General features: G+C 33.9%; 1 protein-coding gene across 1 annotated transcript in view; it reads right to left on the bottom strand.

Moving 5' to 3' along the window:
* LOC120352930 (sodium channel protein Nach-like) overlaps window positions 1–26258 on the bottom strand; it is a 61079-nt gene that overhangs the window by 11028 nt on the left and 23793 nt on the right. The window contains exons 7-10 of the mRNA XM_039435274.1: window positions 16276–16432; window positions 14487–14609; window positions 5831–5884; window positions 2149–2344 (exon numbers count right to left, since the gene is read on the bottom strand). Coding sequence (XP_039291208.1) covers window positions 2149–2344; window positions 5831–5884; window positions 14487–14609; window positions 16276–16432 — 530 coding nt within the window. The remainder of the gene's footprint in view (window positions 1–2148; window positions 2345–5830; window positions 5885–14486; window positions 14610–16275; window positions 16433–26258) is intronic.

Genomic DNA, 26258 nt, shown 5'->3' with positions numbered 1-26258 from the left:
ATACAAATACACAAAGAACTATATCTTAAGCCTAAATTTTTTAGAGTAACTACGAACTAAAATACTTATCTAGTTTACAGTTGAAAAACAATGGCTATTGGCTTGAATACACAAATAGCTATTTATTAACAAAATAGAACACAATAAACTGTTCAAAACTCAATTTAAAACATTAATAAACGAAAATGATTCAGAGCAAAATTTTACAACAACACACGTAGCCAGCCATTTTTCTAGAGAAGCAGAACAGGGAAAACCTAAGTTACAAGTCACAAAGCCAACGCCTTGTTCGGTATAGATTTTACAGACACGTCACCAAAAAATTACCTATAACTTACAAGTTTAGAATTCACATTCTACATCTGTTCTCAATAAAACTTTATTTTGAAACTGTTATTTTAAACTTTCATATATATTCTCTATTTAAATAAACTATTTATTCTGTTTCTCAGCCCCGGTGACACCATGGAACAATGCAACAATCATTTACGATAAAAAATTCTCCGTCGAAAAGTTTGTCCGTCTATTGATGACTCTGAGATTTACTATAAAGTTCCATAGATCTCGAATTGAAGATTCGATTTCAATGTGAGAAGAAAATGTAATATTACAAATTCAAAAAAATCTCAAATTATTTATTAAAAATATGTCAATTTCTGCTGCCTAAAAATATTATGGCATGATGGCTCCAACTGCAGAATCAGTAAAAAATGAATATTGAGAACATATTGATTTTAAGCAAGGTGAATATTTAGTTTTATTGGGTGGAATACATGATATTTTGAATTGTATTTGCATCCTGAATATCATAACAATTTTTATACTGGGACAAAGTCACCCCAAGTTTAACCTAAAAATAACCTCATTGTATTTCACTAGTAACAGGACCCTAACCAGTTTAACTATGGATATTATGGATATACCAATTGAAATATAATAAAAAGGCCAACTTAAAATGTGCTCTCTGATATCATAAGTCTTTTAGAAATAAGTTTTCTAATGCGAAGTTTTCCGACAACAAAATCACAAGATGAAGCAAGCAATCAGGTTTTATCTCGATAATTCAACTAATATATCGAGATTCGACAAGATATCGATTGTAGAACCTCGATAATGATCATGATGTCCACAATAATGATAATGATAATGACGATAGTGATGTCCACATTATAATGGCAGTGGAGGAAGATATGAGGACAATTTTGCATAACCTCTGTCTTGCCAAAGTCTTCTATAGACGGTAGCTGATACAGGTTTATTCATTTCATTTCATTTAGAATGCAAATGACACTAATGCAATAACATTATAGAAGATAAAATAATAAGGTAGTCCTTGTGCTATTTTTCTTCCAAATTAATAGGTGACAAAGTCCAAGATAAGGTTAGAATTTCACATGTGCATTGATTTTCATTATTCTCGATTGAATATATGGTTACTGCTGATAATCAGTCACTAACTATCTTTTTGATTTCCTTATTGGTAATCTTCAATATCTTCAGAAGAGCAGCGGTAAGAATTGTTAATCATCAGTTATTGAGACCCATGGTGGTTCATTACATTGAGAGTATTCATACATATACTACTGAGCTAGAGCTGTGGTCAGACCCCAGTATATTTGCGAGCCGGACGGCCTTAACTTTTTGCAAATTTATTTGCAGGCTAGGGATTTTAACAGCTACACTGGTATATATAAAAAATACCATTTCATAACATGAAAACTATAAATTTTGAATTTAGATGACTTGAATTAATAAATTGATAAGTAATATTCCACTGAATTACCACTTGAAACTAATACTATCGAGTTATTTTAAAAAAATTGGAACCATTGAAGAAACACAAACTGATGTAGCCTAATATTAACTGTCCATTCTCGTTTAAAATAATCCATTATATTTGATTAAGCAAGAAATTATATTCTTCAATAATTTCATAATCAATTTCCATAATCAAGATGAAATATTTTGTTAAACAATTTCACCATTCTACATTGTTAGAAGACGATCTGGCAACAGTGCAAAGCGAGAAAGAGATGGCACTATCTACTTTGTTGAATGATAGACAAGGATAGCAATACCATTGCTAATCAAATACTGCCATTATAACGTGGACCTCTCTATAGTAGTGGAGAAGAATGATTTTCTCACAAATTTGGTGGGATGGTGGATGGCAGAGATTGTTGGATGAAGTCGTCATTGATGTGGGTAGAAGAGGCGGCCACTTCGTAGATGTAGTGGGTGTCACATGATGGAAGGCAGCCACAGGAGGGTGTCCTCTTCATTTCCAGCTCATTGTCCATGTACTCAGTCAGATCCGAGCCTGAGTTAATACGTTTCAAAGTATCTGCGGCAGAAATAATTTTTAGGAATTCGAGAAAATGTGATTATTCAAATGTTAACTCAATGAGAGAGGCAGCTTTTGATTCTATTGAATCATTCACTAGAAGAGATAGCAGGATTGATTTTGTCAGATGATCGATTTTGAATTATATTTACGAAAACTCGACTCTCAAGCCTAGTTTATACAATGCCAATTGGCGAGACAATTGTCATAAGGCAACTGACTGGCATGAAATTATTGTCTTCTTATAAACACTACAGACCAATTGTCTTGCCAACTGTACCGACAATTGGCCCGAAATTCTCCAGGAGTAGACCGGAATTAGCATACTAATTAATTAATTTATTTACTTATTACATTCTTTACAATGCTTATTAATCACATATGGACAGTCAATTGGGCCCAGTGAGCCCCCCACCACTCGGAAGAATCTCAGTTGTCTCGACAAATTGGCGCCATGTGAACGGTGTAGGCCAGTATAGCGCTGTCTTGGTTTTGCCAGTTCAACTATTTAGTCACAACAGATGACAAGAACTCGAACATGTTTAGCTGTCAACTGACGTGCCAATAGGTGACCGCGTATAAACATCTTCTCGTTTACCTGACCTGGCCTCCGACAATCTGCAGCCACGTGATGACAATATTGTCCAAAGACAACTGTCTCGCCAATTGGCATAGTATAAACTAGGCTTTAAGCCAGAGACACACAGGGCAGTTTTTGCCGAAATTTTCATAACAGCAAGGAAAGTTGTGTGAGTGCGCCATACCAGATTTTTTCCTACAGTTACACTGAAAAGTGACAATTTCTGCACTGATAACAGATTGCAAAGAATCACGTTCCCACACTAGTGCGCAAAGTAGGCCGACTACGTTTCCTCCACCCACTGTTAAAAGTACTTACTTGACTCCCTGGAACGTTATACCATACAGAAATGATAGCATAAGTAGATTATATCCCAAGGTATGATTAGTTTATGTTCCAAATTCCAAGCCAATTTTTGTGAACTCAAGCTGATTAATGTCGACTATCATAGTGAGGACCACGTTATGATGACAGTGGAGAAAGATAAGAGAACAACGTTGCCGATCCTCTGTCTTGTCAATGTCTTCTATAGATGGTAGCTGATAAAGGTTTATTAATGTTATATTAACTGTCCATTCTCGTTTAAAATAATGAATGATATTTTATTAAGCGAGAAATTATATTTTCCAATAATGAATTTCTATAATTATGATGGAATGTTTTGTTAATTGATTATTAATTTTGTTAATGGACGATCTGGCAACAGAGCAAAGCGAGAAAGAGATAGCGCTATCCGCTTTGTTGATTGATAGACAAGGATAGCAATACCATTGCCAATGAAACATTTCCATTATAACGTGGACCTTAAAATATCAATACTGTTTTGTTGGGGTGAGAGTGTGAGAACGGCAGTATGAGAGACTACCAGAATCACATAGCTTTACAAAAAAGAAGTTCTAGGGTTATCAGCTTGAGTTGACATTGAAAATTGAAACATAAACGCCCTATACCATGGAATATCTTCGTGTGCTATTTTTTCTCTATGTTAATACTAAAATAATACAAATAGGTGATTATCCATCCTATTATATTAAGCGAGCAATTTCTGTATATGTATATATTATATTTTAATGGTCTGGTTTTCCGGTTATGTGGTTATATGGTAATATGGGTATGTATCCAATAGATCTAACAATATCGGGGAAGAGACAGTTTTGGGCTGTGACTGTTAGTTCTTCTCCAATCATTTAAAAGAAATATGTCCTGTTTATCAATAAATAAATAACGCGCGAAGCTCGGTGCTCCGATATTTAAATAAATAAAGAGCGAAGCTCGGTGACCCTATATTATATTTTTACTTTCCTTGCCCTATTACCATAGGTAAGGAAAGTATTGCTTTCCGAAAAAAATTAAGGTTCCCCAATTTCCAAATTTCTATACGTTTCAAGGTCCCCTGAGTCCAAAAAAGTGGTTTTTCGGTATTGGTCTGTATGTGTGTGTGTGTGTGTGTGTGGTGTGTGTGTGTGTGTGTGTTGGCGAAAATGTTGTCAAAAACAGTGTTTTTCGCGATTTTCTCAAAAACGGCTCCAACGATTTCGATCAAATTCATACCTCAAATAGTCATTGATAAGCTCAATCAATTGCCACAAGTCCCATACCTGTAAAAATTTCAGGATCTCCGCCCCATCTATGCAAAGTTCGATTCTAGAATCCCAATTATCAGGCTTCAGATACGAATTAAACAAAAAATTTTTTGCGGAAATGATTGAACATGAAAATCTCTACAATTAATGTTAAGTAACATGTTCACCTAAAATTGAAAATAAGCTCGAAATTCGAGAAATTGTGATTATATCAATATTGCAAACTGTTGGCAACTGTTGATTCTATTAAATCATTCACTACGAAGAGACAGCAGACATCGTGTGTCTCCAGTGTTATTGTCTGTCACCAGCTGGCTCAAATCTTTGAATAGTAGACTTGAAATGCTCGGAAACACTAGCGTCAGGCCGTCAGTTGATCAATTTCCATAACGGCAAGGAAAGTTGTGTGAGTGCGCCACACCAGATTTTTATATCTGGTTAGCCTATTTATGTTCAACGGATCTCGAAAACGGCTCTAACGATTTCCATGAAATTTGGAACATAGTAGGTTTGTGATATAAAAATTAGATTGCACTAGGTCTCATCCTTGGGAAAACTGTCTGAAGGACATGAAAAGGATAATAAGTATCCATCCTTGGAAAAACAGATGATAATTTCGTCGACTGTCGATAACAGTAGATGCGTGTGCCTGTGTGAGAGATCAGCTGTGTAATCAATCAAACAGCTTACCGTATCTTGTGAGAAATCTAGAAATTTTAATTGACTCGATCAAAATAATCTGATTTGTTGACATGAGATGGTATATATATCATAATATTAAAAATAATTCATTATTTTACAGTTTTAAGTGATTAGTGAGTGTTATTTAATTTAGTTTGTAAGCAATCTAAATTAGAAATTTTCTGTTTTCAAATATTTGGACTGAAAATTGGACCTGAATTCAAGTGTATGGAACATACCCTACTTTTGGAGCATTTATTAGTGTATAAATCAAAATTCGGGGGGAAACAGTTTTGGGCTGTAGGCCTACCTGTTAGTCCTTCCCTAATAAATTTTCAAGAATCGTGTTCTGTTCATCAATAAATAAATAACGAGTAAAGCTTGGTGCCCTGATATTTATTATTAATCGAAAATCCTAATTAAATGCTGTAAACCACCCCAAAGACTTCTGAAAATTTACACTATGGGAAGTCTTCGGGGTGATTGAAAGAATTTAACCAGGATTTCTGCTTAATAATATTATTCAAAATTGAATGATTTTTTCAGAAATCGTGATCAGTGAGTGGGCTACGATCTTTTCAAGTATAGATATAATTATTGATAGTATGTATTTTTTAATATGATCATATTATATGTACTTGCCTCGAATAGTATTCAAACATTTCAAATCTGAGAATTCGCAAAATCGTTGATTATCTGAAATCATATCAGAAAATATAGCCATAATATAACATTCTCAAAACCATATAAGGCTGCGGATTTCAACCAAACGAGCATATAGCTATAGTAAGGTTCACGTTATATTGCAGGGGAAGAAGAAAGGAGAAAAATGTTGCCGATCCTCTGTCTTGTCAATACTTTCTATAGATGGTAGCTGATATGGTTTATTGATGTAATATTGATTGTTCATTCTCCATCAAAATAATTGATCATATATTCTATTATACTAGTAGTTTTGCAAACAGTAGACCTCGCTCATGATTACAACTTCCAAATTAATGAGGAGGACCATCAAGAAAGTACAGTATATTGTGAAGATTAAGCCATGTCATCCATTATTTTTCCCATTGAAAGTTCTAGAGATCTTGTTTCCAGGACAAAAGACTTATCAATGTCTCTCAAGGTGGTATCTTCCTAATATATTGTTCCCATATTTGAAATATTAACATATATTACATCTTTTCTAGTGAATAATTATAAGATTTCTGTCAAGCTTATGGAAAAATAGAATATGCAGCAGGCATACTGAGCCACTGAGTGTACACTGGGTATCACCGGATGTACACTGAGTGTACACTGGGTGCCACTGAGTGAACACTGAGTGTACACTGGGCACTAGTGATCACTGGGTGTACACTGAGTGAAAACTGAGTGCCCCCGAGTGGAGCTGAGTGGTCCATGAGTTGACGACCCAACCTTACCATTCAAACGTGTTGGATACTGATAAAGACTGGTGAGCATGGTCATAAGCTATGTGACAGGAGGAGGTGGACTAGGGGTCATTGAAAATGTATATGTTGAATGCATAGCAAAATGATTCCTCACCTATATGATTCTCATTATACTCAAATCCAAGGATAAGTGTCATTCACTTACTGTGATATCTCATGGACATGCTGAGGGAGGATTCAATGTGAGATTTCAAGATAAAAAACATATCCTTTGTGGTGTGATGGAACCCTATCAAGGGGATTAATATAAGGTATTGATACTCACCTTTCACCTTGAGATTCGAACCTGGAAACCTTGTATTGGAAAGCATACATGCTAACCATCTCACCACAGTGGATATCTGTTTTGTGTTATAGAAATTGTGTTAGAAATTGGTCATAGTCATCTAGAGTGACAAGACTTCAATGACCATCTCAGTCTATAGTGACAGGTCTCCCACGACCATCTTAATCTAGAGTGATAGGTTTATCACGACCATCTTAATCTAGAGTGATAGGTGCTGCACGACCATCTTAATCCAGAGAGACCGTTCCCCATGACCATCTTAATCTAGAGTGATAGGTCCCCTATGGAAGCCACCACTGAAGCCTCCATTGAAGCTGCTCACTTGAGATAGAGTGATATGGGAGCAACCCACTTGACCTACAGTGACAGGTCACTAACTGTAATAAGCTGGTATTCACGCCATCCTTGTTAGGGTAAGGTTCGGTTGAATTGGATTAGGTTAGGTTAGTTAAGGGAGGTGAATTTTTGTTTCATTCTATTTTTCATTGTTTCACACTGAAATCCAACTACACTGTGACAGGTTCACAATTATCTCTCCTGGCTTAGCAGCTCCCTGATATATGCCAGACGCTCCCCACCACATTTCATCAACTCCAGATATACATTGAAAATTATGAGCGACAGTGGTGTGGCAATGTCTGTGTGCTAAAATAATGTTGGCTAGCACCACACTGTCTAAAACATTGGATTCTATGACAATAATATTTGGACAGGCCAATATATGTGTAAGTCAATTGTAAACAGGTGAAGCAGGTTATTGCCAATCTCAGCCTCTCGAAAAGTGAATATGTCTTTGGTCTCTCTAATTTCATAATAAAAGCAGTCAGATAGATCCAAGTTTGATAGATCCAATGACTTTCATAATAAACAGAGTGCTTAATGACAGTGTTTTTTCCCAAATGCTTTAAATACACAAATATCAATCCAATTTTCAAAAAGAAAATTTCAGACCCATTGTTATTGTCCTTATTCTTGGGAAAGTTATTGAATCATGTCTTGTCTTGCAATTATGCAAATACTTTGTAAATAATGACTCATTGTATGAACATCAATATGACTTCTGTCCCAACCACAGTACTGTCATGGCTATTGAAAAAATTGTTGATTTTGTCCTCCAAAACTTTGAGAATAAAAACATAGTAGCAGCAGCCTTATTAATTGATATCATCAAAGCTTTCAATTGTTTACCCTCCGATATCCTTTATGACAAGCTCTACTTCTATGGAGTGAGAGAGAATGAGCTGAAGCTGATAAAATCATACCTATATGATCGGAAGCAAAGGGTTGTTATTAATAGTAAATGTTCTGGCTTTAGAGATGTTGTGGCAGGTGTCCCACAAGGTTCTGTTTGGGGTCCTTTTCTTTTTCTTATTTTTGTTAATTATCTGTATTGTAACATTCCAATGTTGTATGTTTCATATGCTGATGACACAACTTTGATATCTTCGGACCAAAATTATGAAAAAGTTGAATCTAAGGTGTTGGAAACTCTGCAAAATTGTGGTTCAAATCAAATCATCTAGTCATTAATGAGAGTAAGACTGAATATATAATATGCTTCTCCTTCAGGGGTCCCCTCAAGGACACTAGTGTCAAGAATAATGTCAAACTGCTGGGATTCACATTAGAGCAGTGGTTCCCAACTGGTGGTCCGCAGAGCATGTTGTGGGGGTCTGCGACATATAAACCAAAAATTTAGGTAACAAGACTTGAAATTAGGTAGGGTATGTATTTTCCTCATTGATACTGAGTATGGAGATTTTCTCACAGACTCATCCTGGCTCTGCTCATCTGCTTATCTAGCTGATGTTTTTGAACATTTGAATGGGCTGAATCAAAGTTTGCAGGGAGAAATTGTTGATATATTTAAAGTAGAAGATGAAATTAGTGCTATGGTGAAATGTGCTGAATGTGGGCAACGCGGCTAGAAAATAAATCATTCACGAATTCATCTACTTCAAAGCAATTCGAGGAGGCTTCTGAGGGAAATTCACCCGATCAAATAAAGAGCAAAATAACAGAACATTTATGCTGCTTAGCAATCATTTTCAGGGAATATTTTCCTGAAACTGACCCAGATGATAATTGGGCTAAGAATCCCTTCTGCTGGCAAGATATAGATGAGATACGTGGGATCACAGAAAAGGAACAAGATCAACTTGTGGATTTATCCAGCTGTAGTGAAATGAAAAAATCAATTCGATAGTAACTCGATTTTGGTAGACTTTTGGTTAACAACACGAAAGAACTATGAAGAGCTTGGAAAAAAGGCATTGAGGTTAATCCTTCCCTTTGCAACGACTTACCTTTGTGAACAAGCATTTTTATCAATGTGACAATGTGCTTTATGGAAAACAAGTTTAGAAATCGACCTGACATGAGGTCAGATTTTAGAGTGAATGTGTCAAATATGGAGGCTGATATCTCATCAGGAATCATGAACTTTGAGGCAATGCAAAAGCTAAAAATAAACTTTCTACTAGTGATATTTTTTGAAGTTTTTTGATTCGTATAATATTAAGCTATCAAAATGGAAAAGTTTTTCTCAGGAAAACATTTTTCTTTGATCATTACTTTCTGAGATATGTGCGCCTAAAGTTAAAATTTTTGGGACAGAACATTTCAAATTCGGTAAGAGATAAATCCATGAGATTCAGAGGATAGATTCTTCATGGTATTGTTGATCTAGTAAGACAAAACTTTTCTGATATATCAATTTCTGAAAAAGTTGATAAATTTACCGAAATTAACTCAACTAAAAGTTATTTTTGGTAATTTTCAGTGAATTGTATAACTTTCTCAAAAATTGATATTTTCAGAGAATTTTTGTTTTATTAGATCAACAATACCATGGAGAATCTATCCTCTTAATCTCATAGATTTATCTCTTACTGAATTAGAAATGTTCTGTCCTGAAAATTTAAAATTTAGACGCTCATATCTCAAAAAGTAATGATCGGAAAAAAATGTTTTCTTGAGAAAACTTTTCCATTTTGATAGCTTCATAGTTTAAAAATAGAGAAACTTTGAAAAATATCACCAGTAGAAAGTTTATTCTTAGCCTTTGCACAGCCTTAAAAAAATTCAACTCATCTCATTGAACATATAGTGATAATAATTATTAGGAACAGTGGACCTAGTCTTCATTTCCGCTTTGAGCTGAGTTACCATACAAGAATCGTATTCTCCATATCAAAACCAATATCAAAGTTAGTGAAACAATTTCCATACTGATTTCACAATAACAATAATTCTACAGTAATAATAATACGAAAATTATCATGATGGATGCACAAAAAAAGTTATTAATTTCAAGTTTCAATATTATTCAAATGTAGCGTGATTTAAATAATGATAATCAATTATTTAAAAAACTACCTACATTTTTCTTGAAATTTCAACTTCTTCTCGTTATAGAATTGAGTTAAGAACTTCTATGAATTTTCAACAGAGTCTGAAGCAATCGAAAATAATATTAAACTGGCTCTTCCCGATTGCACTATGAAGTTTAAATATTCTGACAACCTATTAAAAAGATGATAGATACAAGGCATATAAGTTTTTTACTCTTTTATATCATCAGATTGGCTGCTATACTTATTACCATTAGCTACTAAGAGTGTGGTATCTAAGAAGTAGTGGGGGTCCGCATAAATATAATGAGGGGTCCTTGAGAAAATTTTGTTGGGAAACCCTGCATTAGAGAGAAGAATGGGTTGGGAGCCTCATGTTTTGAGTTTGTGCAGGAGACTCTCCAGAGTTGTTTTTCTTCTTAGGAGCCTCAAGTTATCTTTGAATGCTGAATCTTTGTTACTTGTGTATTATGGACTTTTCCAATCCATCTTCTATGGAATTTGTTTTTGGGGAAACTCTTGTCATGCAACAAAAGTTTTTATTTGACAAAAAGGGCAGTGAGAGTATTGAATAACTTGAAAAACAGAGAGTCTTGTAAAGAAAGTTTCCGAAGCCTGGAAATTCTAACGTTTCCTTCTCTCTTCTTCTTCATACCTTGCTGAATGTTAAAATGGATATAGAATCTTTTCCGCATCTGGAAGCCAATCATTTTTATTCTACCCGACGTGGCAATGATCTATCACTGCCTCAAATGAGACTCTTCAAGACAAGAGATAGCCATATTTTCTCAACAAGCAAAAATTTATAACAATCTTTTCTTAGAAAAAAGAGAGCTGCCGATCTATGAATTCAAAAAAATCGTGAAAAAAATTGACAGAGAGGGTGTACTATTCGGTGGATGAGTATCTTCAGTCTCCAATATAATAAATGCTCATGATTCAACATGTAGCCTACCATTTAACTTTTGGTAACAATAAACTAAATAAATTACTTCTATAACTTATTAATTATTAATATGAATTGTAGTTTGTTTCTAAGACTAAGACAAAATGTGATTGTGGTAGCATGTGTAAAATCTGACAAAGCATTTATTGGAACGGTTCCACTTGTTACTCGTTCCACTACTACGTAGACATCATGTCGTCATTTTGTCCGTCCGCGCTGACCAGTGACGTCACAGTCGGTTCTACGACACTGCTTTAGTCAAGTTGGTTTTCTATACTTTTATTCGTATTTTTTCGTCGGATTATTTGCCATTGCAATTTCAATATTTGTACTATTCGATTTTTTGGAATTTATTTGGTCTTTAGGCATCTTACTTTCTACATATTTGTTACTTTTTCACCAAACGTTTGCAAACGTTTTACCTACGTTTCAAACACATCCGGCATCTTTCTTTTTCTGACCAGCATTAGCGGTTTCCGTGTCTTTTGCAATGGTTCTTAGTCGATGGTGCATTCACGCCTTCGGTCTAAACCTTTTATCCATTTTCATCGGACCTACGAAACGTTTTTAAAAGTGAGTTATTCTTCAAATTAATTCGTTTGTTCTATTCTTCAATTGTGATTCAATTATTCATCGATTGCTTCGCATATTTACTCTGATAAACCTTTGATAAACTTTGTCAAAAATTACAACCTCGTGTAGGCTTCAATTGCCATTCTTCTACAATTGGCTTCACCTCGTGAAACTCAAACTTTCAAGTTCATCATCTCTACCGTTTGGAAATCAATCTAAAAATTCCACAACTTGAAGGTCGGATTATTCGTTTGGAATTCTACTTGCTCCTGTTCTCATTTCCACTGGGGGATTTGCCTGCTGTGATGGACGCTTCCACGCTTGTCATCGCATGGCCAGATCACATCATCGCTTACTGATGTCCTGTTCCTGTGGGTATTGCGGAGTCATTGCCTGTCTGCCTGGCTGCATCTCCTCTTCAAAATTTTATTCAGATTACATAAATCATTCTATTCAATTTTCATTTATGTATGTATCATAATTGTTTTATTAATGTCTATCTTGACATTCAATTCACTAAGGCCACCAACGCCTATTAATTCATTGGATTTGACAGCTACCCTTGGCTTCACAAGTGATTCACTGAGGCCACTGACACCTATTAATTGATTTATTAATGTCTATCTTGACATACAATTCACTGAGGCCACCGACGCCTATTAATTCATTGTATTTGACAGCTACCCTTGGCTTCACAAGTGATTTTCTAAGGCCACCGACGCCTATTAATTCATTGGATTTGACAGCTACCCTTGGCTTTACAAGTGATTTTCTGAGGCTACTGTCGCCTATTAATCGTTCTAATTGATGTCTGTCTTGACATTCAATTCATTGAAGGCCCATGTCGCCTGTATTTAACCTGGACAATCTTTGCATTATATTGTTAGCTACCCTTAGCTCTTAAGTGTCAATCTAAGGCCACTGACGCCTATTTATCATTTTATTAATGTCTATCTTGGCATTCAATTCACTAAGGCCACCAACGCCTATTAATTCATTGGATTTGACAGCTACCCTTGGCTTTACAAGTGATTTTCTGAGGCCACTGTCGCCTATTAATTGTTCTAATTGATGTCTATCTTGACACTCAATTCATTGAAGGCCCATGTCGCCTATATTTAACCTGGATAATCTTCACATTGTATTTATTAGCTACCCTTAGCTCTTAAGTGATATTTTAAGGCCAGTGACGCCTATTAATTTGTTTTATTAATGTCTATCTTGACACTCAATTCATTGAAGGCCCATGTCGCCTATATTTAATCTGGACAATCTTCACATTGTATTTATTAGCTACCCTTAGCTCTTAAGTGATATTTTAAGGCCAGTGACGCCTATTAATTTGTTTTATTAATGTCTATCTTGACATTCAATTCACTGAGGCCACCGACGCCTATTAATTCATTGGATTTGACAGCTACCCTTGGCTTTACAAGTGATTCACTAAGGCCACTGACGCCTATTAATTCATTGTATTTAACAGCTACCCTTGGCTTTACAAGTGATTTTCTGAGGCCACTGACGCCTATATAATTGTATTCAATAGTAGCAACTATTTCATTGGATTTGACAGCTACCCTTGGCTTTACAAGTGATTTTCTAAGGCCACTGACGCCTAATTATCGTACGATTGATGTCTATCTTGACATTCAAATCACTGAAGGCCTATGCCGCATATATTTTTATGTATTTTACTTGTTGAGCATTATTTACAGCTTATTGTCATTTTTTAATCATTAATATTGAACCTTACAGCAATAACTTTCATTATAGCACTCAATTTATATTCAATTCAGGTATCATTAATATTACCTTTTCGATTATTGTCAGGCTTCAATGGTCATTAATGTCATTGATCTAATTTCATTTAAATTTTGTATTTCTCCAACGTTTTATCATGTTGTAATTATCCCAAGATATTTGACTCAACCTACTTACAATTGTTTTTGTATGTGGCCATCTGCCTATTATTATTTTATTGTTATTAAATCTTATCTTGTTGATTCATTTAGTCTTTTATTGGCGTACTTACCACACTTCAAGCTATCAGTATTTTTATGCACAGAATTCAAAGATTTATTTGTAGGTATTAATACCAACTATCATTCACAGTCCACTGCCCTGACCTTGGATTCTGTCAGCATGTTTGGAATGTTTTGAACATTTTCATATATTAAATTATGTCCATTATTACATACTTATTTCATATGATATTTTATATGCTTATCTATTTCTCTTTTTTCACAAGTGTTATATATTTTTTTTTATCATTTTGACGTGCTTATACAATATAAAGTTGTTCTGGCAATAAAGAATCTTGAATCTTGTGTCTTATGGCTCTTGTCTGAACACTAATGGCGCTACACAAGTGTCTGCACTATATATATACTTACATTTTTTTCCTTTCCTAAGTTTTTTTTCGAGGTGTTTTTTTTATTCTTTCTCCCAATTTTTTTCTCTCTTCTTAAGTTTTTTCTCGTATTTTTTCCAAGTGTTTTTTTCAACCTTGGAATGACCTTGGAAAGGTTGACCTTGATGTTGGACTGAGCGGCGTGACCTTTATAAGGGGCATCCTGGGACATGTTGTTAGTAACTTTGGTGTGAATGAAGCTTTAGGCTTATTTTATGATATTTTAAGGTGAATATCCATTTTTTGCTAAATTATCATACAGATTCAAGATGATCTTACCTGAATATTTGGGGTAAATGATGGGGATACATCCACAGTATTTCAAACACATACTCATGATGCATTCTATTTTACAATTGTCAATGGAATAAAATTTGAAAGCTGACAGTTTATGCTCCGGCCCTGAAATAAAATGGAGACAATTGCAACTATAGAAAACTTGGGAATTTGAGATTTACAATGAGATCCAGTAAAACTTAATAATTATAATAAAGTTTACATTTTTATGACAGTGGAGAAAGATAGGAGAACAGGGTTGCCAATACTCTGCATTTCCACTGCCTTCTATAGAGGTTACTGGTATATCTGATGGTAATAAAATATGTTAATTCCTGTTTGAAATGATCAATAATTATATTCCATTTGTCATCGAAATTTGGGGCTGGTTTGTGAGCTCGAGATTCAGATAAGTTCTAGCAGCTGGAGTAAAAAAATTTGCTTTCCAAAACGGGGTGTAGTTGTGGGCCACGTTTAAAATTAATTTTAAAAACCTCTAGAAAATTGAACACAAGATAAAGTGAACAGAAAATAGTGTAAAGTTTCAGCTATTTTTAATTATTCACAGAATGTCTCATTTTGCCAAGGAAAAACGATTACCGGTACAATAGATTGAACAAGGAATAAAGATTATCATAAAAACTATGAATATGCCCCCATTAAAGTAAACGCAAATAGGAGAGGTGGCTCCATCTATGAGTGAAATTGGTAAATTTCTAGCAGTTCAAACAGTGTTCATCTGCTTTGTGTTTTTTTTTTTACTTGTAATGTCATCATAACCTGACTTCACATTAAAAATATTTTTATTCAAGTTTTCCAAATTCAGTGATACATTTTATTCTAACTGAATAATTTAGAATGGACATCAACATTCCAAGCATCAATTTAAGCCTTCACTGAACCGATTCAGTTGTAGAAGTAGTGACAAGTATTTGTTTGTTTTGCTCCAGAACACAACTTAGACCTGATTTTAAAATATTGTCATTTGATTGACACATCCCCAATATTTTAATAACATATTATGCAATTTAAAGCTCGAGATTTACTCATTTCACTCAGAGATGGTGCCACCATCACCCGCCTCTTCCAAGGTCTATAAATACATGTCATGACACTCGTGTTCCTTATGGAGCGGCCATTATGTGGGGTCTTCAAGGCGGTACATTTGAAATTCCAATCTGATCATAAAAAATCAATGCATTATGCTTTTTAAAAACAATATTCTGGTTCAGATAATATGTAAATTCAGGTTTTCTATTTTCTAATAATGAAATTTCAATAATGAATAGTTTAATTATTCATCTTCTTATTATCGAAAATTGTTCATATTCTTGTAACTTGATATGATTCATAAGGCATTGGGACAAAAGGCTAACCTCAAAAACAGTTTGAAGTTCTCAATCTAAGAATGAACAATTCAGTTCCTAGTTGGAATCTAAATATTATTATTCTGTCAGAATAATTTATTTTATAATTAAAAGCCAAGCAATATCACTTGAACAAAATAACACATCATGTTGTTCAATCTATAATGATAACAGCTGATAAATTTGAAAATTGGTGAACTAGAACCCCATAAAATGGCGATTTTGCAATGCATCACGGGATTGTGTCATGACCTGTATTTATAGACCTTGGCCTCTCCAATTTGCATTTACTATAGCAGATTTCCGAACGCCAAATCTATCAGCCAATCGGAGAGCTTCTTGCCCAGCCAACTCATCCGCCGTCAGTGCAAAAACGTGCTTCATGTGGCTTGGCACTAAATGTGTACTGGGATAAATCACTTCACCTGAACAAGGTCTATCATGTACAGGGAGTTGTTTCACAGCTTCAGTGTGTTCAATTCGTGTCGATGTGAAACTGAGAAAATTGGCTGATTTTCTGCGAAGTATTCCACTTCCAGAAGCACTTCTGTCTAAATAACTACCAGACGGCCCTGCATAGATCTGCAACAAATAAATTGATTAGTTACTCTAACATTTCTGACCGATTGAAGTGAGGTCTAAGATTCAAGTCGACGGTTTTGCATTTCTCTTTATGTTTATGTTTATGTTTACACCTTGATACTGAGTATCGTTGTTAAATTACTAGTAGCTCTGTGAACAGTGGACCTCGATCTCAGTAAGTTACATTGACCTTTTGTTATGTTTTCTCAAAAAATAATAAATAATTTATCAATTTAAAGTATCTAGAAAAATCCTAAATAAACATAGAGTTTTCTGTCTTATCATACCGTGACATGTTGTCCCAGAATTTATTTATTTATTTATTCATTCATAAATGGAGACAACGGGGGTCACCCCAAATCTGTCTCCTTTACATATTTGTACAATACAATATTGAGATTGAAAAAAAAGGAAAACATAGTTATAATATTATTGATAATAATAAGAAAAATATGAGTGTGAGTGCTGTTATCAGGTCTGGCTGCCGTTGATATGCCAATCCAGTCAACCCATCAGAGAACATTCTGTGTTGTCGTGTTGGTGAGAAATCGGTGTGTTGAAATTAACAAAATGAAGTACCATAATGCTGATTCCCTACAGACTTCATTTCTCACTTTTCATGGTTTTAGAAATCAATTTCTTTTCAATAATATTTGCTGCAATTTCAATCATCAGATTAAAAAATAAAAATGTAAAAAAATGTTCTCTATCAATAACTCCAAACTAGAATCATGGCCTCAGCTTATGGAAAGACAAAGTTAGTAGACAAATGTCTACAAATGTAGATGGAAAGATACATTTTCAAGATGTCCGATGTTTTTGAATGGGTAGTATTATAGTCCACTAGACCGCTGATTTATGATGAATAATTCTGAAGTCTGATTTTTATGGTAATATTGGCGTTCATAGGAGACCCCTTTTTCTTTCATATTATCCTTGAAATGCAAAATTCCAAAAAAACTGTATGTATACATCGACGCAAAATTGAAAAAGGAACATATCTGTCAAATTTCATGAAAATCTATTGCTGCGTTTTACAGTAAATGTGGAACATAAATATAAACAAAAAATATATAAACATAAAGAGATATGGAAAACCGTCGACTTGAATCTTAGACTTCACTTCGCTTGGTCAATAATTTTTTATTGTATTGGAGGGTTATAAGTGTGAAGGGAGGGCCGACTGCGCCCTAACCTCGCTCTCCTAGGTCAAAAATTGGGGCATTTATTCTATTCTATTCTATGTTTATGTTTATGTAGCGCATTTACGGCGAAATGCAGCAATAGATTTTCATGAAGTTTGACAGGTATGTTCCTTTTTGAGATCCACATCAATGGATAGACAGGGTGGGTGAAAAGTCCGAGAACGGTGGGTGTGATTGGAGATCCTACTCAAATTTGGAATACTACTTTACTATGACTTTAAAAATCTTGTCCGTCATCTTGGATCCACCATTTTGAATGCAACTTTTTTTGAATAGGAAGGTGGTCATGCAATACATGTCTTGGATACGGAACTTCAAGAAAAAATTAATAGTGCAAACCACACATCGATATCTCAAACCATTTTAAAGATATTCACATTATTAATCAACTAGCATGCCCAGAAAACCTCGAACCTCCAAAAAGTAAATGTATCTCATGCCACACTTAACTTTATTTTGTGAATCATGAAATTTATCTGACAATCAATATTCTCATTTACATCTCAATACAGACTTCCTATGTGCTTAGTTATGCAGCATTAATTATTCTGAGAAAACATATTCTTCTCAATCAATTGGTACTAATATTTATCAGTGGAGTGTTGAATTAAAAAAAATACATAGGTTAAATCAGTGTTTAAAAGATGGATTAAATGCGTTCATAGTTGTTGATTGTCCTGGAATTATGCTGGTCCAAGGAAATAATATGATTTCAGGAAATAGATGGTCCAGGAAACATGCAATATAATGATGAATCGCACAGAATTCCATAGGTATTCTTTCCATCTTCCATTTTAGGATGAATATAAGCTAAGCTAAATTAAAAAACAATTCAATGTATTATGTTATTCTTCAGTAATTAATGAATACAATATGAACAACTCTCTTTCATGAGGTGAATCCAGTGGCGGCTCATGTTAAGGTTGCATGGTTGCACAACCCCCTTCATTTTGATGATAATAAATGAATTATTTTTTAGGAGTAAATGAAGTGACTGCATTCATAAGTGAGCTTTATTATTATCTCAATTACTGATATTAGCTTCAGAATTTCATCATAATCCTATAATAAGAGCAGCAAACTGTAGAACGTGCACGCATTTCACGCGAAATCAGACGCTGTGGTGGAACTGAATATTGAATATAGCATTGGAGGATGCAATCCTCCTGCAACCAAACTCATGTTCGCGCACTATTGCTATGTATATCAGTAGTGTGATATATTTTTCTACTCGAGCCCATAACACCAATGTGGTGGCAATTTTTCTGCAACCATCCGCTTGAGGCGCTAGCAGTCCATACCACACTAGATTTGAAATTACCCCGTACCAGATTCTGATGAATGTGAAAGTCTGCTATCTGCTCTCCCATGAGTATAATCTTTTGATGGGGCTATATTGTAATACTATAACAGCATCAATAGCATGACATAATAATTTATCATCATGATAAAATAACATTATAATAAATATCATGTTCAATTGTTTTAATATTTTCGAAACGAAACAAGTAGGTCCAATAAAAAATGGATTATTTTTGTGTCATAATATGCAATCTCAATTTGTCCAGGAAACATGAAATATAGAATAATTATTCATCATTTTGTAATAAACTACATTGTTTATCTTTATCAGAGTTGAAAATTCTCAGCTGTCAATTACGCCATGGTTTCACTTAGAGAATGCTTTGTTTGGATGGGCTTTTATTCAGTGGCGGCTCGTCCTATGTGTTCAATGGTTCATTGAACACCCAGAATTGAACCAACTCCTATAGAATGATGAATTCTACTCATATAATTTTATTTTTATTCTATACTCATGAAATTACATCACAAAATGTTTATCTACGTAAACTTAACGTCGATGTTTTGCGGCCGGTGCCAGAGTGGCTTGCTTGAAACAGCACCGAATGGCATGACGGAACGGGTGGTGGTTAAAAGCAGTGTTCATTCCCCGATGTGAACCCAAAAACATGGCTGGGTGAGGTAGTGGAACAGAGGAGGGGAATCGGTTTGCTAGCACGGATTTGGTTCACAATCCTGTTTGAACCACGTTTCCACGAGTTCATCCGAGAGTAGCCGAACCTAGCCGAGGCAAGTGAAGCATTCGGTAAACCACGGAAGGAATCGTGAGTATTCGTGATACGTATTCAGTAGCAGTGCCATCTTGATTATAACCAATAAATTCAAATTTGGAGGCAGTAAACAGTAAAAAAGCAGTAAACAAGAAGAAGAAAGCGTTTAGCATGACAGTTTTGAGGTTATACGGTACGATTTCGGGTATCTTACTGTTTAAAGTTGTGATAGATTTCACTGCATTTTTTGTTATATAAATTTGTTTTGAGTGTTGAAGAATATGGACTGGTAATTTCTAGTGTGTTACGTGTATTCGTTAGTATTTCTAGTATGTCCATTTTGTTTTAGTGAGAGTGTGAATATAATTTATTGTGTTAGGTACCGTAACAGCATTTTGATGAAGAAATATGAATAAGGTTCAGTATTTGTTAAAGACAAACATAATTTATATTGAGGATAGGATTGGTAGATTAACTCCCAAAGTAAAAATTAAACAAGAAAAATATGAACAGGACAAAAAATCTATATTTGTAGAAAATATGCTTAATCTTTGGGGGGTAATTCCTTAAAATTATTATTGATTACCTTCACACTTGATTATGCTCAATACTCTATAATTGTCCTCTTGACCTTTCTCCCCAATAGATCATGAGGTTGAACCCCCAAGTTAAAAGATCACGAGCCGCTACTGCTTTTATTGCTGTGTAAAGATAGAATCAGAAATTGAATAAATATTTGTTTTAATCATTAAGTTAAACTCTTACCCCCCTCCTCACACATCAGACGCATGTGAATAATTAAGTTACCAGTTATTGAAGATTATATTGTAAAAAGCAACCCCCAGTATTTTCAATCTCCAGCTGCCACTGAGTGAATCATCTTTTTTCAACATTTTCCAGTTTCTCAATAATACGGGAGTGATAATTATTTGTATAACTAATCATTATCTACAGCTGGTACTAATCAACTAAACTCAAACTCCAAAATACCGTATAATTACCAGTACACAATTTATCTGTTCATTACAGCTGGTAACTTTAGATGCTTAGTCATATTATCACAACATGATCTTGAATCATTATCATCTTCCCATTCTCTGGTAGCCACTTGGCTGACAATTTCGAAAACATAGGTCTGTAAAATGGACTAATATCTAATAATTATTTGCCCCCATATTAAATTTTCTAGTCAGAGACCATCCCCAATATTCACACAACATATCCCCCAAAGTTTCATGCCATTCTGTCGAGTAGTTTTTAAGTCTATAGGGAACAAACGAACAAACTAACACACATACATTCATTATTATATAAATATAGATAATTAATTAATTAACTTAATTGCAAAATTTCACATTGAATAATTATTTGATAAAATCAAAGTTCAATTGTGATAAAAAGAATTTCCTTCAAAAATTATTAATAATAATGCATTTGGGGAGAAAAATTAAGAACAAAAAATATTAGAAGTTTCTGGATTCCAACCAAGTACTTTTCGCTTCAAAGCCGAGTGCTTTACCAATATGTCACGACTGTGCTTGGGAATGAATGTCTTGTAACAATATTATAACCTCCATCGCATTATCATCACCTATCTTCTCAGTGATAAGAATGAAAATAAATGTGGTATATCCCACACAGCACAAAAAGTTTAAAAAACGTTAAATAAATGTTTAAAATGTATAAATCTGATAAACATTATGAAAACAACATTTAATAAACATTAGAGAAGTTTACTAAAATAGACGTTTACTCTATAAACGTTTAATAAACGTCTAGAATGTATAATGCTGATAAACGTTATGAAAACAATGTTTGATAAAGGTTAGAAATGTTCACTAAAATAAACGTTAGAAAGGCTGGTACAGTATGGAATTTTTACAGTACCTACCCAGTCAACACTAAGTGAAAATGTTAAAAGTGAAAATCAAACATTTTTTTCAGAAGGTGTCTCCTCCCCCCCCCCACACATGTGTAACTTAATCCCTAAAAATGTCTCAATTTAGGCTTTCTGACCAAAAATTCTCAAGTGGAATTGAATTTCAACCCCTTTCTATCTTCTTCAAGAATCATCTCAAACACACCGTTATCAAGATAAAAATAATGTTTTGCATCAATTAAGACTGAAATTTTTTTGAGTTTTCCAAAAAGTCTTACTGCAGGCTTTTTGTTGATCAATTCGGGTGCAGAATTGCAATTCAAACACTTTTTGTCTACTGCAAAAATCGCTTATAACGCACTGTTAACGATATAATAGACCTTTTGCCCTAATTTTAATCCAGATAGGGACTTTGAAATAAATTTGACTGATTTTCAAGTTCCCAAAAATGTCCAAAAAAAAAACAGTTTTTTGTGACTAATTCGGCTGTAGAAGTGAATTTCCAGCACTTTTAGTTCCTTGTAAAAGTCGTCTACAATGCACCATTAACGAAATAATAGACCTTTTATGCTAAATCCAGAGGGACTTTGAATAAATTTGCCAGATGTTTAAGTTTCCCAAAAAAGTCAAAAATTGTATTTCTGATCAATAAATCGGATGCAGAAATGAATTTCAAACACTTTTTGTTTCTTGCAAAAATTGTCTACAATGTGCTGTTGATGATATAATAGACCTTTTGCACTAATTTTAATCCAGATAGGGACTTAGAAATAAATTTGACTGATTTTCAAGTTTCCCAAAAATGTTCAAAAAAGTAGTCTTTTATGACTAATTCAGCTGAGGAAGTGAATTTCCAGCACTTTTTCTGTGTGCAAAAATCCTGTCAAATGGGCTACTGACATTTAAAATTTTAAATAAATGGTAATTGATGATGAAAAATTCTGAAAAAAATCATGAACGTTTCTGTTTATATCATCAACATTGTCCTAGAATCTCAAATGATTCTATCCAAAATTGAATAATTCATATCATTTTTCAAATTAAATTCCAGTTTATGCTTGAAAGAATGTCATTTATAAAATAACACACCAAGACTTTGAAATAATTTTCAAGTTTTCAATTTGAAATATATATGATAACCACTTTCATTATATTGATTCCAACAATTTCAAGTGTCAATCACAAGCCACCCATGTGGCTTCACTTAATTATGCTTGATATATATGTAAATTATTCTAAAAACATGGAATCTATGAATTCTGCAATATTCAAATATCGCACAAAATTGTATTCAAGCATGCACAATGAAACTACTAAACTCGAAGAAAATAACCTCATTTTTATAGCTGTGGGTGGTTGTGATGTGTTCGACTGTTTGTCATGTAATTTTTGTGATCTTCTATCCCTTGAATGATTAAAAGGTAAGTTACACATTTACAAATTATTTATTATATTATGTATTCATGTATATGATACATCAAACAATTTTTACTAATATAGCCTACTCTTCAGATTGTTACCTTTATAGTTTTCTGTGATTGTGTTAGGCAAGCATAAAATTAACCTATGCTGAAAACGTTTTCTGGTGTCTCTATTATTTATTTGTAAAGTTGAAAAAATAAACCATATTATATTACCATCTTTTATATCATCTTATTAAATATATTAAAAACATGAAGAACTCAATATTATATAACATATAAACTTGAGAGTTGATGGGAAATGACATTGGGTACCTAATACCTTTGACTATAGAAAGAATTCTTTCTATAGTCAAAGGTAATACGGCGAGGCAGAACATCCAAAAGGATCTCCCTGCCAATGAAAGCCATCTATAAATAAATAAATAAATTTAATAGGCCTATATTTCAATCTCAAAAATAGACTATGCTTTGATTAGTAGTCATCAATGACAAACTCTCAAGCTAAACTTTACTAAACCAGCCTAACTTGAGCTAAGTAACCAAAAACCTGCCTAGTTGGTTGTTGGTTGCTTCAAATTGGTTGTTTCCAAAGTGGGCACATATGCTTCTGTATTCTTATTCAATTTCTGACAAGAAAATTCTGAAAATATAATGCAGTACACACTTCTATTGCTCTATTATTCTAAAAGAATAACTAAAATCCATCTTGAGTTACTCACATCACTGAGTTTAGTAATTCAAAGATCTGTGAATTCTTGATTTATAGACTAGGTTAGATAGGTGGCCCAGAGCCAAAAATGTCGAAGACTGTTATTTATTTATTTTTTTTTTATTTATTTATTTATTCCTTGAAAAAGCATTACAATAATTCACAATTTAGAAATATAACAACAAAATGAATCAATAGGGAATACAAATAAACATAAGGAACTACTTCCCCAAAAGAGCAAGCTCGAGCTTGGGGAAGGAGCAGCCGTACTTTGACTACTTACTTATTATTAATTAACATTACAGTATATACATTAACAACTAAAATCAAATCCTTTCAATAAACAAGATAAATCAGTGATGCTATAATAGATCAATATATTTACATACAATATGTGTTAGAATGCAACAAAATTTGTAAATTATAATAAATTATAATAATGACCTGATATTGCCTAGCCCAGTGTATAACATGATATAAGATGTGGTACAAAATGAAATCTATTCAATTGGAATAATTACTATACTAATGTAATCCAGAAATTCTCGGCACTATCCCAGCCATGAGAGCTAACCAGATACTTTTTCAAATGTAGTCCAAAGTTTTTTGGGCGAGTAAACCTCTCAAATTACTTGGAAGAATATTAAAAAATAATGGAGATAAATATATGAAGCTACGCTGACCAGCAGTAGTCAATAATCTAGGAACAGTAACCAGACCTGACTCCTCCCGTCTTGTAATAGCACAATCCGTTCTATTAATGAAATGAAAAAGTGATAGCTTCTTATAATATAATATGATGTGTTTCAGGTATATCTGTCTAATCGGTAGAACTGAAAATTCCAAAAAAGCCAATCTTGTTGAATACATTCTATTCTTTTTCAGAATAATTTTTAATATTAAATTTTGTATTGTTTTTACTGGTTTTAGAACATTTGTATATGCACCACCCCAACCCACAATACCATATTGGAGCAATGACTGTGCCAGTGCATAATACACTATCTTCATGACTTTCATAGGCAAAACAGAACGTAATTTCACAAATAAATAAATAAGTTTTCTAGATCGTGTAGTAAGCTGCGACAAATGTACATCCCACTTTAAATGCTGATCAACCATTACTCCAAGATATCTGATACTGCTAACCTTCTCTATTTCATTACAATTAACTGAACACCCTAAATCTACATGACTAAGACAATTTGGAGAATGCAAAACAAGTGACATATTAACTGGCTGATTCTGTATATTCAAGGAAAAAGAGATGTATTTTGTTTTGGACAAATTCAGAGTCAGTTTTCTTCTATCAAGCCATTTTTTTACTTCTCCCAGTCCCCTAGCAGCTGAGTCATATGTGCTAGCCCAGTTTTCTTCATGAAAAATTAAAACTGCATCGTCTGCAAATGACAATATTTTCCCATTGATTAAATTAAGGTTACAAAAGTCATTAATATAGATCAGGAAGAGGCAAGGTCCAATCACTGTTCCCTGCGGGATTCCCATTTTAACAGATTTATATTCACTAACAGTGTTATTGACTCTAACACATTGTTGCCTATTCTTTAAATAACTGCAAAACCATCCCAGTGCCACATCCTCAAGACCAAGGCTACGGAGACAATCAAGTAGACGATCATGGCAAACTGTATCAAAGGCTTTTGCAAGATCAAGAAAAATAGCTATTTGTCTCCTACCTACATCCAAGTTTAAGATTGTTTCTTGAACAAAAGCAGCAATTGCTTCCTGTGTTCCCATCCCCTCTCTAAAACCAAATTGATTTTTTGACAGAATATTATTCACTTCCAAAAATTTATGTAGCTGTCTCTTTACACATTTTTCAATTATTTTAGCCAAATACGAAAGTAAACTTATAGGTCTATAGTTGGTAATTTTCCTTTTGTCTTGTGATTTGAATATTGGTTTTACTACAGTTGTTTTAAAAGAATCTGGAAAAATACCTTGTTCAAAACTTACATTAATAATGTGTTTGAGTGGAGAGGCAACAATACTTTTAACAGATTTTAAAACAGATACAGTAATGCCATCATGACCAGGCCCAGATGCACCTCTAAGACTCTCGATCGCCTCCACAACCTCAGTCTCTGATACATATTGAAAAGTAAAATAATCTTGCGGATTGTGGGGATTGTCTGGTTGCAAATCATCACCAGGCTCACTAGGAATATTTTGTACCATTTTCTCTCCTATAGAGATGAAAAAATCGTTAAAAGCATTAGCACATATATTGGGATTATCCCTAGCACTATAGACATTACCATCAATTTCAATTTCTTCCAAACACTCCTTCCTTATTTTACAACCAGCTACCTCCCTAACTACATTCCAAGTCCGTTTTACATCATTTCCAGCCTCCTCAATTTTTCTGCTATAATACAATCGTTTAGCTTCTCTAATAAGGACTGTCAATCTATTTCGATAACTTCTAAAATAATTTCTCAGATTTAAATTGAATGGTTCCTTTTTACATTTGTTAAATAGAGCTTGCTTTCTTCTAATAGAAAATACTAAACCTT

This window comes from Nilaparvata lugens, chromosome 9, assembly GCF_014356525.2.
Source record: "Nilaparvata lugens isolate BPH chromosome 9, ASM1435652v1, whole genome shotgun sequence".
NCBI classification, from domain to species: Eukaryota; Metazoa; Arthropoda; class Insecta; order Hemiptera; family Delphacidae; genus Nilaparvata; species Nilaparvata lugens.
This window is presented reverse-complemented; position numbering and strand designations above follow the sequence as displayed.